The sequence below is a fragment of the Protomyctophum bolini genome (assembly GCF_963924005.1).
Source record: "Protomyctophum bolini genome assembly, chromosome: 15".
Taxonomy (NCBI): Eukaryota; Metazoa; Chordata; class Actinopteri; order Myctophiformes; family Myctophidae; genus Protomyctophum; species Protomyctophum bolini.
The window spans coordinates 29,909,943-29,924,782 of NC_137876.1; the positions used below are offsets into that span (position 1 = coordinate 29,909,943).

At 40.0% G+C, this 14,840-nt stretch overlaps 1 protein-coding gene and 1 gene segment (V, D, J or C); one reads left to right on the top strand and one right to left on the bottom strand.

Moving 5' to 3' along the window:
* Nucleotides 1-150: 150 nt before the first annotated feature.
* LOC308330098 (papilin-like) lies at nucleotides 151-5,120 on the top strand. Its single transcript, XM_080784783.1, has 8 exons — nucleotides 151-314; nucleotides 674-732; nucleotides 1,328-1,379; nucleotides 1,768-1,914; nucleotides 2,568-2,695; nucleotides 3,208-3,316; nucleotides 3,585-3,760; nucleotides 3,920-5,120. The coding sequence occupies exons 1-8, from the start codon at nucleotides 286-288 to the stop codon at nucleotides 4,078-4,080; spliced, it is 861 nt and encodes a 286-aa protein (XP_080640909.1). The 5' UTR covers nucleotides 151-285; the 3' UTR covers nucleotides 4,081-5,120.
* Nucleotides 5,121-14,152: 9,032 nt separating this feature from the next.
* On the bottom strand, nucleotides 14,153-14,491 carry LOC308329816 (Ig kappa chain V region 3381-like). The segment is given in 1 exon: nucleotides 14,153-14,491.
* Between the last annotated feature and the right edge of the window lie 349 nt (nucleotides 14,492-14,840).

The window sequence follows — 14,840 nt, forward strand, 5'->3', positions numbered from 1 at the left end:
AGAGTAGAGCATAAAGTGACTTCTTTCTTTCTTTCTTTCTTTCTTTCTGTCCGTCCTTCCTTCCTTCCTTCCTTCCTTCCTTCCTTCCTTCCTTCCTTCCTTCCTTCCTTCCTTCCTTTCCTGTCTCTGTCTCGCACTCCATTACTTTCCTTCAGTTTGACCCTAGGAGGAGTGAGCATCGATAAGACGGACCCCTCCACAGTAGAAGCTCTGGTGGGCCAGACAGTGGTTCTGCCCTGCAGAGTCACTCCACCTCCTTCCTCCACCATTATAGTGGAGTGGAGAATGGATGGTGTCCCTCTCTCCACTAGCAGGTTAGTGAAATCACACAGCCGCTCATGGATTCATTTGAAGAGGCATTTAGATAAGACCAATTGATTTAAACTCATTCTGATTATTTTTTTAATGTATCTTGAATTGTTTTGAGGGGCATTTTATATCACCATTACATCACCTAATCAACATGAGTTAGACTTTAATATATTAGCGCCGCTCACTTCAAAAGGGTGTGATTTTTTAATTCACTTCCCTTTTTGATGCCCAGCTTTGTGTGTTTGTGTGTACCACATAGTGATGATTTGATTGGCTGAGCACGAAATGTGGTGTATGATGATGTATGATGATAAAAGCGCCCCTCACTTCACACAGGTGTGATTTTTCATATTCTTCCCAGGCATCACCAGCAGCCTAATGGCTCTTTGTTAGTTGGTCCTCTCATGAAGTCAGATTCAGGTTGGTTCCTGTGTGTAGCTACTCGTGAACAGACTAGAGACCACCGCTACATATACTTAGGTGTCTCAGGTAATATAGCACCCCTCTAGTATAATAGTATGCAACACAGTGAATGCAAACAAGAATGTATGTATGTGTATGTATTTGTGTGTGTGTACAGTATATATGTTTATATGTTGGGGTTTTTTTTACATCAGAATGATTGCCCATTCAAACTGTGAATAGTCAAATTTAAATTGGTTTTGGTTATCTGGTTTCTCTAGAAAATATACTGTAGCAACTAAAATACTGTACGTTTTTGCAATAATTTGAAGGGTCAATCCAAAATCATGTGTAACCTATGCTGTATAAATCTAAACTACCGGTAATACTGTGAAAGTCTGATGTCATAGTTTATCACAACATGCACATCTTGTAAAGCTTCTAAAGTGTGTGTGTGTGTGTGTGTGTGTGTGTGTGTGTGTGTGTGTGTGTGTGTGTGTGTGTGTGTGTGTGTGTGTGTGTGTGTGTGTGTGTGTGTGTGTGTGTGTGTGTGTGTGTGTGTGTGTGTGTGCGTGCGTGCGTGCGTGCGTGCGTGCGTGTGCGTGGGACACAGAACCTCCATTTGTCCCAACTCCACCGTTGCCAGGTGATGGACCATCTTCCAAGTAAGCACCATCTTTAATCTCTACTGTACAGTATACTGTATATCCATTAGGGGGCGCCAGTGGCTCAGAAGCCAGAAGGTAGTGCATCCATGTCCAGGCTTTGTGTAGAGGTGTCCCTGAGCAAGACATGGACTGAACACCTAATTGCTCCCAGTGCACTCATTGATCCTAATAGAATGAGTCAAATGAAAGAGAAGTAATTAGCCCTCACCTTATATTAGGAACATCCATGTGCAGAAGTGAATTGTGGACAACAGGTTCAATATTATGAATACTATTTTATTACTGTATGGTATGTGCTCGTGTGTGCGGGTCCAAACATGGTGAACGGGACATGCACACATAAACAAAAACTAAATCCTATACCTGTGAATGGATACTCCCTGAGGTTCAGCATAGAGCGATCAGGATCTTCTCTGCTGGAGATGCGAGCAGGACAAACCGCCACCCTGCCCTGCAGCATCCTGCCTGCCTCAGCCCTCGCCTCTGTGAACATTCACTGGACCAGAGACGGACAGGCCCTCAGCTCATCCAGGTAACATTGACTGATGTAGCTTGCATTATAGTGTTCAATACACATTTTCTCAATATTTTCCAAACCACTTCACGTCATGTTCTAGAAAAGTGGTTTTCAACCAGTGGTCCGAGAACCACCACTGGTCCCCAGCTAAAGGATGGAGAGTTGGTTATGGTAACCAAATGGACACTTAACTCTTGAGAGTGTAAAATGAAACCAAATGGACCCTTACAGGTCCATCTTGTTTAATTTTACGCTCTCAAGAGTTGAATTATTGTTAAACATCTGCATTAATTTACAACAAGTCTAGACAATTGGAGAATGTAGGAGAATTGTTATCTCTCCTATGGTACCAACATCAACACAACATCAATACAACAGGGACAAAATCTTATCCAATGATAACAAAATATTCCGTTCCGAGAGGCTGAATGTCATCAAATGGTGTTCCGTGGCTCAAATGCCGAATAAATAACGGACCTTGATATGAAAAGGGTTGAAAACCACTGTTCTAGATGAGTGGTTCTCTCACTTTTTTAATTTCAAGGACCCCCTGTTTGGTATGCATTTGGTCACGGAGTTGTTCCGGCCCATTCCCCACAGTAGACCCCACTTTGAGAACCACTGCTGTCAACATGAGTCTTGTTTGACTGTCTGACTGTTCATCGCAGGCACACACAGCATACAGATGGCACCCTGACCATTACCCAGCTCAAGTCTGATGACTCAGGGGTCTACACCTGCACTGCCTCTACCCACCACCAGTTGGAGCAGAGGCAGCTACAGCTCAGAGTCCAAGGTATACTGATGGCACCATCGGCACCATCTGCTGACTAGCTGAAATGAGTAAAGCGCTCAAAACAAAGTCGATTATTTATTTTTTAGTTTGTGACAATGATGCTCCCAGACAGGTCTTTTGACATTTTTCTTCCAGATTGTAGATGGTGACATTGTAAACCAATAGGTGTCCTATTCCCCAACAGCAGGGTCTACATTTCTCAATGTAACAATACAACCTCTACGTGTGCTATAGTTACTTATATTGTATTAATGTACTCTTACCATACAGATTGAGATCAAATAACATTATTACGAAACATTAAGTTAGTGTAGTTGACCAGATGAAACAATGGATAGTCAAGGTGCATATCACAACATTTGGAAAGTACTTCCACCTTCAGACCTCACCTCAATGTCTAAATACATGGTTTCAAGTCAGTCCTCCTTTGGATATCTCCTCTGTACAGTATTTACATTTATTTATCAAGTTGATAATAATGCTGTTCATCTTGACCTGGTATCATTCTGTAGCAGAACTGAGGATCACCACAGCTCCTAACAACATCCAGGTGTCTCAGGGCAGCAATGCCGTGCTCCCCTGTGTGGTGTCGGGAGAAAATGTCAACGTGGGATGGTCCAGGTATTCAATACATCAATGTCTAAATGATTTACAGAATTTATCCTGCTAGACCGAACAGGACTGAACTGTTTCTCATCACATTTTGTGAAAAGTGGCCCAACGGATGTTTACTGGTCTATCTGGCCGTGCCATGCCTTTTTGAAGTTAATTGGTAAATATCTTTAAAAAAGAAAGAAAATGGTTTCAGCTCTCCAGGCTTGAACCACTAACAATATCAGAAGACCAGTTAGCCTGAACTGGGTCATGGCTTCTTCCTGTGTCACCATAGAAATGGTGTTCCAGTGCGTCCAGACGGTCGGAATGTTCTGATGTCGTCAGACGGGAGTCTGATCTTGAACAATGTGCAGCCTGTGGACGAGGGTACCTATACCTGTAACGCATACACTGGAATCTACTCTGTCAGTGCCACGGCTGAAGTCAAGGTCCACAAAGACACTCAGCAAGGTGAAATAAAAAGTGTAATTATTTACGTTCTGATCATCTCGATGTGTGTAAAATCTGACATTATACTAAAGACTGTAAACCTATTGATAAAAATCCATCTCAACCTGTTATTTTCTCGACCTAAAATAACACAGGTTTCCTCTCCTATGTCTTATCTAGTTATAGACGTCCCGCCAGAATGCGTGGACCAGCCTGAGCTTGCCAACTGTGAATTGATAGTGTATGCCCGTCTCTGCTCCAACCACTATTACAACAGTTTCTGCTGTGCCAGCTGTACCAGGCATTCCCAGAGGAATGACAAGGTTGGCCGGCTGGGATAGAGCCGTACACTGGAAAAAAGACTATTGGACGGAATGGGGGTAAATCACTGTCGCTAACATTGGAGGACCAACTTGGAGGACTGCATGTTGCGTTTTTAACATCTGAACATTGAACTTATGGAACTGGCAAGAGGATTCAAAATACCACAACAACCCTGATCCTACTGGACTTGTGTGATAAAGCATGCACAATGCATAAAAAGGGACATATTATCACTGTCTGGTGGAAATCTTGTATGTCAAACTGTATCATTGTATTGTATGTATCATTATTTAGTCACAAGCTGGTTCTATATGGAACTCACAGACACACTTTACCTCCTTCTCTTTGTGCTTGTAGATCAGCTATTTTTGTTACTTTGTGTGACACTAGTATGATCTGTCCAACAGCAACAATATGCTTTTAGGCGTAGATAGGTAGAACATCTGTCAGATTGAATTTAATCTACAGCATAATTGCTTGTTCAGGGAGTGTTTTTGAATACTGCTACTTAAAACATTAGGAGGAATGTAAACTCTGGGTAATAGAAAGAAGTTGGTTGCCAAAGCTGTCACTGTGAGTAGTATATTTGATGACAGCAAACAGCAAAACTTTGGCAAGATGTATTGTGCACGACTGCACAAAAACGCACGCATGCACGGACACCGCGCATGCACACAACACACACACACACACACACACACACACACACACACACACACACACACACACACACACACACGTTCCGACTCTCTTTCTTTCTCTATCTCTCCCTAATTTTTCATGTATTCTTTCTTTTATTTGTTGGACCCATAGTATGCAACATGTTCTCTATTTTAAAGAGATTCAGTCAAAGAATATACCAATCCATTCCCATTTAAGTTTTCTTTGATTGTTGTACCATTTCAGACAATTGTGTTTTAGTGCTCTAATGCAAATATAAAATATTCATTCAAGGATTGTACATTCTATTGTGAGGTGACCGTGATTTGTATCTTGTATTTGTGTTTTGTTTTGTTTCTTTGTAATTATTTGATAATAAGAATGATATTTTTCTTAATTCTGTGGTGGTTTAGTGTCTTTGCAACGTGTCATTCCACCTTTTACTCTAACAAACAAATATTTTCATCACTTTAACTTTAAAAAGTGTACCCATGGACTGGGATGTTACTGTGTACACTACAGACAAACACTGTTCTAGAGTCTAGACCCTTGACCTTGGCCTGGGCACAGTATACAAATGACTAAATTAGGGCCCCAGATGATGTATTAAACAGGGATGATTTTCTCACTGACATCGATTTATACAATGGAAATTGAACAGGTTTCAACTGCCCAAGGTTTCTGAAATTCACTCAACATTTGAATAAACTTTCATGAAGAAAAACGAATTGTATACAAATGTAAAAGTGGTGATAATCAGATATACCCTTTTTTTGCTAAATTGTTGGCTTTAATGTGTACAATGTACAGCTAGCTACATAGGGATCTCAGTGCACTACAAAATATTATATTCCTTTATTGAAGTAATGTTAAAAGTAGCAATATCATAAACATTGATCATTTATATTATGTTATATTATAATAACATACCGGTCGTTATATTACATTAATATAGTTTTGGTGTCTCATGGTTTATTCACAGCCATGCATGTGATTCTGAAAAAAAAGATTTGCAATCTCAAAAACCTGCATGTTTTGCATCTGTGCTCTTGTATTCCACTCAGACTAATACACATGGTATTTATAAACCAGATTTTAAAGCTGGTGAGCGGTGACACAATTTTACACACACACACACACACACACACACACACACACACTTTTCTTTTCAGTTTATGGTCTTGAGGAAGGGCTGTGGCCCGAAACGTTACCATTCAGAGAAGATATTTTGGGAGCATCAATTGGTGTGCAGATTTTTTCATTTCTTCATTAATGACTTTATTTTGATCCAGCACCCAGCCTATATAGGTATAGGTGTGCGTGTTTGTTCAGCCTCCTATACTCCTTTAGGTTTGACTGTTTGTTCAGCCTCCTATACTACTTTAGGTTTGACTGTTTGTTCAGCCTCCCCTACTCCTTTAGGTTTGACTGTTTGTTCAGCCTCCTATACTCCTTTAGGTTTGACTGTTTGTTCAGCCTCCTATACTCCTTTAGGTTTGACTGTTTGTTCAGCCTCCTATACTCCTTTAGGTTTGACTGTTTGTTCAGCCTCCTATACTACTTTAGGTTTGACTGTTTGTTCAGCCTCCTATACTACTTTAGGTTTGACTGTTTGTTCAGCCTCATATACTACTTTAGGTTTGACTGTTTGTTCAGCCTCCTCTACTACTTTAGGTTTGACTGTTTGTTCAGCCTCCTCTACTACTTTAGGTTTGACTGTTTGTTCAGCCTCCCCTGCTACTTTAGGTTTGACTGTTTGTTCAGCCTCCCCTACTACTTTAGGTTTGACTGTTTGTTCAGCCTCCTATACTACTTTAGGTTTGACTGTTTGTTCAGCCTCCCCTACTACTTTAGGTTTGACTGTTTGTTCAGCCTCCTATACTACTTTAGGTTTGACTGTTTGTTCAGCCTCCTATACTACTTTAGGTTTGACTGTTTGTTCAGCTATACTACTTTAGGTTTGACTGTTTGTTCAGCCTCCTATACTACTTTAGGTTTGACTGTTTGTTCAGCCTCCTATACTACTTTAGGTTTGACTGTTTGTTCAGCCTCCTATACTACTTTAGGTTTGACTGTTTGTTCAGCCTCCTATACTACTTTAGGTTTGACTGTTTGTTCAGCCTCCTATACTACTTTAGGTTTGACTGTTTGTTCAGCCTCCTATGCTACTTTAGGTTTGACTGTTTGTTCAGCCTCCTATACTACTTTAGGTTTGACTGTTTGTTCAGCTATACTACTTTAGGTTTGACTGTTTGTTCAGCTATACTACTTTAGGTTTGACTGTTTGTTCAGCTATACTACTTTAGGTTTGACTGTTTGTTCAGCCTCCTATACTACTTTAGGTTTGACTGTTTGTCAGATACCTGCAGAGTGCAGAGATGGTTGCAGAAAGGCAGGTGTTCTTGGCTTGTGGTTAGGTTGAAGGTTTAACATCTGTCATTTCTTGGAATTAAACATGATACAGCCTATACGCTGTGTGACCACATCCTCTCCTTTAGTGCTGTTCTATACACCCCTGCAGTTTCACATCCAACAACCCTCACATTTTCAAGGATTAGAACAATGATTTCCTGTACTGCTACTTAACTTAACCTCACACTTGTCTATGCATATGTTTCGAAACATATACGTACAATCTGAGCAGAATATTAAAAGTAAGAAAAGAGAGATGGGATAATATCGCAAGATTCTTTTGTAAAAGAAAGAAAAAGTCAACTGTCAAGTGTCAACTATGTGCAGTGGAAAAAGTGAAACACTTGTGAACCAATAACTTCTTCCAATAACTGTAAAAGTAATAATGAATTGGGGAGATCCTTATAATTCACAAAAATGTAGCAATCGGGAAAATGTAAAAAGAGGGATCAGTGGAAAAAAGACATGATCAAAAACAACCTTCCAGAAGAATTAAACTGGTCTCAGAATCTCAGATCTGATTACAATTACGGAAACTTTGCTTCACATGCGGGACATAAATAGATGAGTTCTCATGTATGTCACAGAAAGGCATTCTGCTAAAGATACACCCTCCTACTCCTACTAAATGTGTGCTGAATCTGCTGATATATGGATGGCACCTTTATTACCAGGCTGAGCCTTAATGACTGATTGATCAATGATCTCACATCTTATAATGCTTATGGAAACCTCGCTTCACGAGTGGGGAAGAAAATATATTAATTCTCAAGTCATAAATATGACTGCTAAAAAGGATGAGGATGATAATGCCGGCACCCTAGCTTAAACCAGAGCCATATAGCTGAGAGAGTTACGCCATTGAGGGGTCAGAAAACAGCCCACGAGCGCTGTTCATGGAGCCCTGGAGTGTGACAAGCTGGAGTTTGAAATACATTGTTTTCAACGAGGGCGGCGCAAATATCAGCAATTCTAGGCACGTGTGCAACATGACAACATGTTTTAAAGTATATTGTACAGTAACAACTAAAGTCTCTGTAATGTTTATGTTGTACTATTGCTAAAAATGATTTAAAATAAAGGGATTTATTTAAGCTGGGCTGTTGCCTGAGTCCAGTGCATTCTGCCAACTTCCAGTCCACTTGTCACTCTGGGCCATGCTCTTCGCCAATAGCAGTCTTATGTAGAAGACTGCTATTGGACTGGCCCCATGAAGTGAACGGAGATGTCACAACTCTGTCGTATTTCAATGGCTCTGGCTTAAACTAACTTGATTTGAGAAATACTAATAGAATATGTACTGTACAGTATATCATCCAAACTAGTTTATACACTTACAGATGGGAACAAATGATCCATGAGCATTATTGGCAAGAGAGCAATAGGCCTATATACAGTAGTTGACATACTAGTGTAGTGTAAGTTATGTTTTGGCAGAGGGAGTAAAGAATAGTTATTTGTAGCTTGTTGCCTTTAGTCTTAGACTTTAATTCACGCTGACAATCACGTTGTTGCCTTGTTTTCATTTGTATTATTTGACTATTAATTTTTTGATGTATTACCATGTTTTTGTTCTTGCTTACTGTAAGTCGCTCAAATGCCTGTGCATGAGAAATATGAATGTAGGCCTATTGTGTATTTTGTTAATCACATAAACTACACAAGCCTGGGTCGGAAGCATAAGTCATACTGATCTGCCTCTGGCTCTGGTCAAAAAGAAGAAATCACTTGATTTTCAGAAAAACTTTAATTGAATATACACTTCTACAGTACTTCATATTTGGCATGATGAATCTGTTAACAACTGCACACAAAGACAAACTATCATAAAAAGGAAATGAGTACAATGATGTATTCACATGTTTGTACTTAAGTAACTGACACATGCATTAATTTTGGGTTTTTTATTCCCTTCCTTTGACATGAGAGAAAATATGTATCTAACACCAGGTATTCTAAATCTGATCTGCATGGGAAACAAAGCATCTTCCGGGAAGCCACTGGGAGGGAGGGAGTGTGGGGAGGGAGAGGGTGGTATATTGGATTTATGAGCTTCAGGCAGGACTTGTCAACCAGTAGATGTCCCACCCGACACTTCTCTATGGTTCTCTATGGTTTCTCTATGGTAGAGTAGGAAGACAAGTTATATTGTATTAACATACTTTACAGAATGCTTAATATGACCTTCAAATGGAATACTGTAAGAATGAAAATTACGGATTGCAGTTTTAAATTTGTATTAAATGAATGAAAGTTCATCTCCTGAACTTGGATGCCCTGGTGACGGCTCAGTTGTACTCCTTCTTAGATTTACCCTGTGTAACAGAATGAAATTATGTTTAGTGACTTATTTTTACAATATGTTTACTACCAAAAACAATACATATATTTCCATGCTTAGTTCGTTAACTCCACTTAATTTACAGTCTTTTGGGAAGTAATATATCTGCTTACTGTACAGTATCATCACCAGTGTTGGGAGTAAATAGTCACTAACGGGTTATATACGTAAAGAAACTACTTTTTGTGGTGACTAGTAAAGTAACTATAGTTGACCTTTCCCATTCAGTAACGCCATTATAGTTACTGTGTTTTCAATGGGTGAGTTACTGTACCCACATTACATAATGTGATCCAAAAGAACCGTCTCCTCTTCCTGCCAGTGCGGAGTCTGTCATGTAAACTGAGTCACTTAGAGCAGTAACTATAACTACAACTAATTACTTTTAAAAAGTAACTTGCACACTGATTATCACAATCCAAATCACCTTATTTTATGATTATAAGTAGAGCAGTTTATCTTGGTGACCTTGATGCGTGGACATTCACAAGTCACACATTGCATGATACACTCCTGCTAATGAACAAACACACTGTAGCACTGCCCCTTTAAGGGTAGTGCTTAAAAGGGATGGCCAGGTTTATTGAGGCCTCATTTTTGTCCAGAAGCCTGATTTGAGTGTTTGTTGGGGACCTGGAGGCATGAGGTGTAACCGTCCTACAACCTAGCTACTTGGTAAGAAAACCTGAAAGTGAAAAGAATGTTGATGCTTAATTCATTTTAGATTGGGGTTAGAGTTTGATATGGGGATATATTTTAACGAAGAGCATTTTATATTTCATTTACAGAGTTCGGAAGGTGGGATGATTTATGAGGGGGGGGCTAGGACGCTGTCGGAAGATTTTTGACATGGGGACAATATTAGTCAACTGTTTCCAGAGCCTCGAACTATTCACTCCGGGCAAGGGGCCCGGAATGACCGATGGACCGAACTTCCAAAACGTCCTTTGATCACCAGTGTTCACCACAAACATCATCACAAATTGACCAGGGAAGCACACATTTTTGGGTCACACAATCACAATTGATAGGTGGGTTTCGATTGGTACGTGCTGGGTAATCACACCACCCACCGGACATGTTGACTGAGTAGGCCTACACCAACCGTGACCAACACGTTTTAATGTTAGAAATGTTGAGTAGCCTATGGTTCCCCGAATCCCCAGCATGTAGCAACTGCCTGATGCAACTTGCATAATATGTTCAGCAATTTTCATAATTAGCATAATTAGCTTTAATTAAATAATTAGCTTGATTCAGTAATTGGATATTTGAAAAGAGACTCTTTGACGTATTCTAGGGTGACCAGATGTCCCTCTTTGCGTGGGACAGTCCCTCATTTCCATGACTTTTCAGGCGTCCCACAAATTGAGACCTTAATTGTCCCACATTGTGACTGCCTGGCAATATTGCATCAGTGTTCAAATGCCCTAATAGTTACATAGTCCCACATTGTGACCGACAGGCAATATTGCATCAGTGTTCAAATGCCCTAATAGTTGGCCTTCTGTTGTAAAGCTCTCTCATTGTCTCTTCCTGCAAGATGTGTTTTTAAGCCTGTTAAAATAGCATACAAATAAAAATAAAGCATGATTTTAAAACAAAATGTGAGACACCAAAAGAGTTTATACATGATAGCCAATAGGCCTATGGTCGAATATGACATCAAGGCATTTAATAGCAACTCAACCCCGTCCCTAGCCCCGCAAGCAGAACCCGAATGTAGTAAAGTTTCTGACACTTTGTTTACTTTACCCATTGGGTCCTGCTCCACGCTGGGCTGACGCCAGTTACGCACACACAAATACAATGTAAACACGCCATGAGAAACGAATCTGCGCGCTTTTACCATGTTTATTCATGTCTTGACATACGAATGTGCGAACTATAAGTACCTTACATACCATACCGACACATCTCCTGTGTCGCGGAAGCCGTTAAGTATTTTTAATCCATGATTGATTAAAAATGTCGCTTCTTCCTACCTTGTTTATTGACACCTCATTGTACCGCCTATCTGGCTAGCTAGTGGTGCTACAGCTATGACGGAGCAGATCAGAGGCAGGGACGTAGCCCGCAAAGCCAACCGCACATCGGGAGGCGGTACAATAAACGGTAAATAAACAAGAAGAAATCAAAGCGACATTTTTAATCAAACATGGATTAAAAATACTTAACGGCTTCCGCGACACAGGAGATTTTATCAGAGGTATGTAAGGTACTTATAGTTCGCACATCCGTAATCAAACACAATAAAAAGCGCGGTAATAGCGCGCCGATCGAAGAAAGGTTGAGTTGGTTTATATCCGCGTTCCAACAATCGCATTGGAAAATCTTAGCATGACCAGGGACCCTACGTAAAGCGGCAAACAAATTTCATAAAAGCTTTATGTAGGGTTCCGAGAGGGGCTACCCCGTCCCCCCATCCCACTTGTCCCACACAAGCGATACTTCTGTCCCTCAAATGAGCAGTTTGGATCTGGTCACCCTAACGTATTCTCACTCAAATCACCAATTACAGTGAAATTCTCTTTAAACGACTCTTCCATTGTTACAGACTTGACCTAGAGATATCCAATGATTTCATGGCTGTCTCTCCAGGTGATTTCTGGTACCACAGCAATGACAGCATCATTCTATAGTCTGTTAATCTCATGTGTACAGATCAGCTGTGTTGTCTCCTGGGACTCTGAAGAGTGCAGATGAAGTCTGGTGGATGTTGAAGCCGAGACCGAAGCCTGATACTGTACATAAGAGAAACTACTGAAATGGTGAGTGGTTAAAATGTTTTATCAAAGCCAAATGTATTAGTGAATTGGTTAAGAGACCAACACGGAACACAGAGCTAATTTTAACTCGAAGTTGAGACTGAATAGAATATGACTGTGGCTAGCTACATCAATGAGAATATACAGTAGGCCTATATGCCTGTCGGGTGTTGGCTGAGCTTCCTGATGCTTGAGGATGAGAAAGGAAGTGACGTGGAAACACTATGGTACACCACAGACTACAGTACATGTAGTCTCAATGTGTTCAATAGCAATGCATGTCCATTGAATAGCAATGCTGGCACATTTAAAGATGTGGTCTGCATAGTGTGATTAACTGTACCTGCACAATTTGATTATGAGCAGTACGCATGACTTTCAATTTTGAAATGCCTCTAAAATGTACCACATCACAAGTGGCCAATTACCTCCGGCTGCAAGTCTTTAACAGTAAGGGAGAGACGCTCACTTAAGGACTTTACGGAAGAATATTATTTTATAAATCCCATAGGCCTTTGTGGATAAATATTTATCTTTATAAATCCCATAGTCAATCTGACCACCAGCAAAGGCGTAGCTGACAATGAGCCTCATGGACTCTCCTGGACCCTGTCTGTACCAGTACATACTACATATCATACAGTAGATATGAATGATAAATAGCTGTCTTATTATATATATTACTGCAGTACTGTTCATCTCAGCAGATTTGTATGCATTGCTTCAGCTGATTTCAGGGAACTGGGTGACATCCTGGCAGTGACCTGTGGGGACAAAATATTGTAGTATACTGAAAGACTGCAAATATACAAGATATTGATCAATAATCATTGAGTGATAAGTCACTGGTCAAACATTTGTATTTATATTGAAAACCCATGCTTATCATTTAAGTCTTGGCAAGTTCAAGTACCTTGAATCCAAAGTGATGCGAATAAGAAAAGTATTTGAGTAATCATATTAATCCCGGCCTTTGAAGAGCGGAATCTACACAACATATAGACACAATAAAATGCTGTGACTAGTTATCATAACCAGGGGCAGGGGCTACAGAAGGAACCTCCCTGTTCGAATATGTCATCTGTGTTTTGGCACAGACTGAGATGGAATGAGAATAGAGGTTAGAACGGATGCATTCATTTTTTTAGATATTGCATAACTAGATGGGGCATTCATTGTTCCCCACTTGCATCATTCTAATCTAAACTAATTATAATTCAGAATTTTTAAATGTATAAACTACAGGTACATTTAAGGAAAAATGCATCGAAGACGTTTTTAAGTTATATCGTTGGCATTTTCATGCTTTATTTCAGATGCGAAGGTGGTCAGATTCAAACTCCCTAAAGGCCAAGAGTCTTCAAAAGGGGGGCCGGGACCACTAGGGGGTCCTCAGAGTTACTTCATGGGGGTCACCAAATCTTTGTCATAGGAACTTTTAATTTTCATGAATACAACTTATTAATAGAAAACAAACTAAATTAATTTACACATTGATGATGACATTGCTGTCAAACAAGTATTATAAGCGACTGTACCTGTTACTCCATGGGTGTGTAATCATAAATGTACCCTGTTAAGGTTGGTGTATGTTCTGAAATGTTATTTTTATTTTATTTTACAAGAACTAGGCACAATCACACAATAATATATCTTTGTATCTGTCATGCTGAACCAGTGGCACAATTCACTCTTCATGTTCATAACTAAGTTGAGTGTTCTCAATTTAGTTAATGAAAATGAAAAGAGAATGAATTGTGCCTATGCAGGTACAGTATGACAGAGAAACTCGCAGTGCTCCCAGGTCATGCAGAATTGTTTTGACTGAGAATTGTACCATGATATGCACCCTTTCTTTTCCTGCTATGGCTTGTTGGGGTTGTTGTTGAGCTGTGAAGGCTCTCTGAGTCATTGTGGTTTAGTTGAGGCACAGTAGTACAGTGCCAAATCTTTGGCATCAACATCATGTATCGTTAGGAAGGATTTCAGCACCAGAGGTCTTGACAGTGTGTACTTGGATTCAGTGAAAGGAGGCACTATGCTAGACACATTTCTTCCAAGAGAATATGCGAGCAGCTGAAGTTTCTTGTCGTCTCTTTGTCTGTACCAATACATGTAGTAGAACTGGTCATCATCTTGTTCACAGTGCAAAGTGACTGAGGCATCCCCCTTGAGGCTCAGGGCAAATGGTGTCTGTTGAATTTCCACACAACGAGAGAATTCTGTAAGGTATAGGTTAAAATACATGAATATAATATACTCAAATTATGAAATAATTCATTTGAGTGATGCCTTTTAAAATGTCTTACTAGCTAAGAGGAGAACTCCTACAACTGAGAAGAACCTCATATCCACAGATCGGAATAGGAATATGCACAACGTGAGCCTTTTAAAACCACCAGGAGGGGCTCAACTCAACAGCTCTTAACTAAGCACCGCCCTGATTCCCATTTATACAGTAGTCTGCCTGTTTTCTTTAATGTTAATACATGCATGGTCACCACACCCAAATTCTCCGCCCATACACATTGAGTCTACCGAAGTATTAGGTGAGAATGTGACCTTAGTTACCAATAATGCAACAGCGTTTAATTGA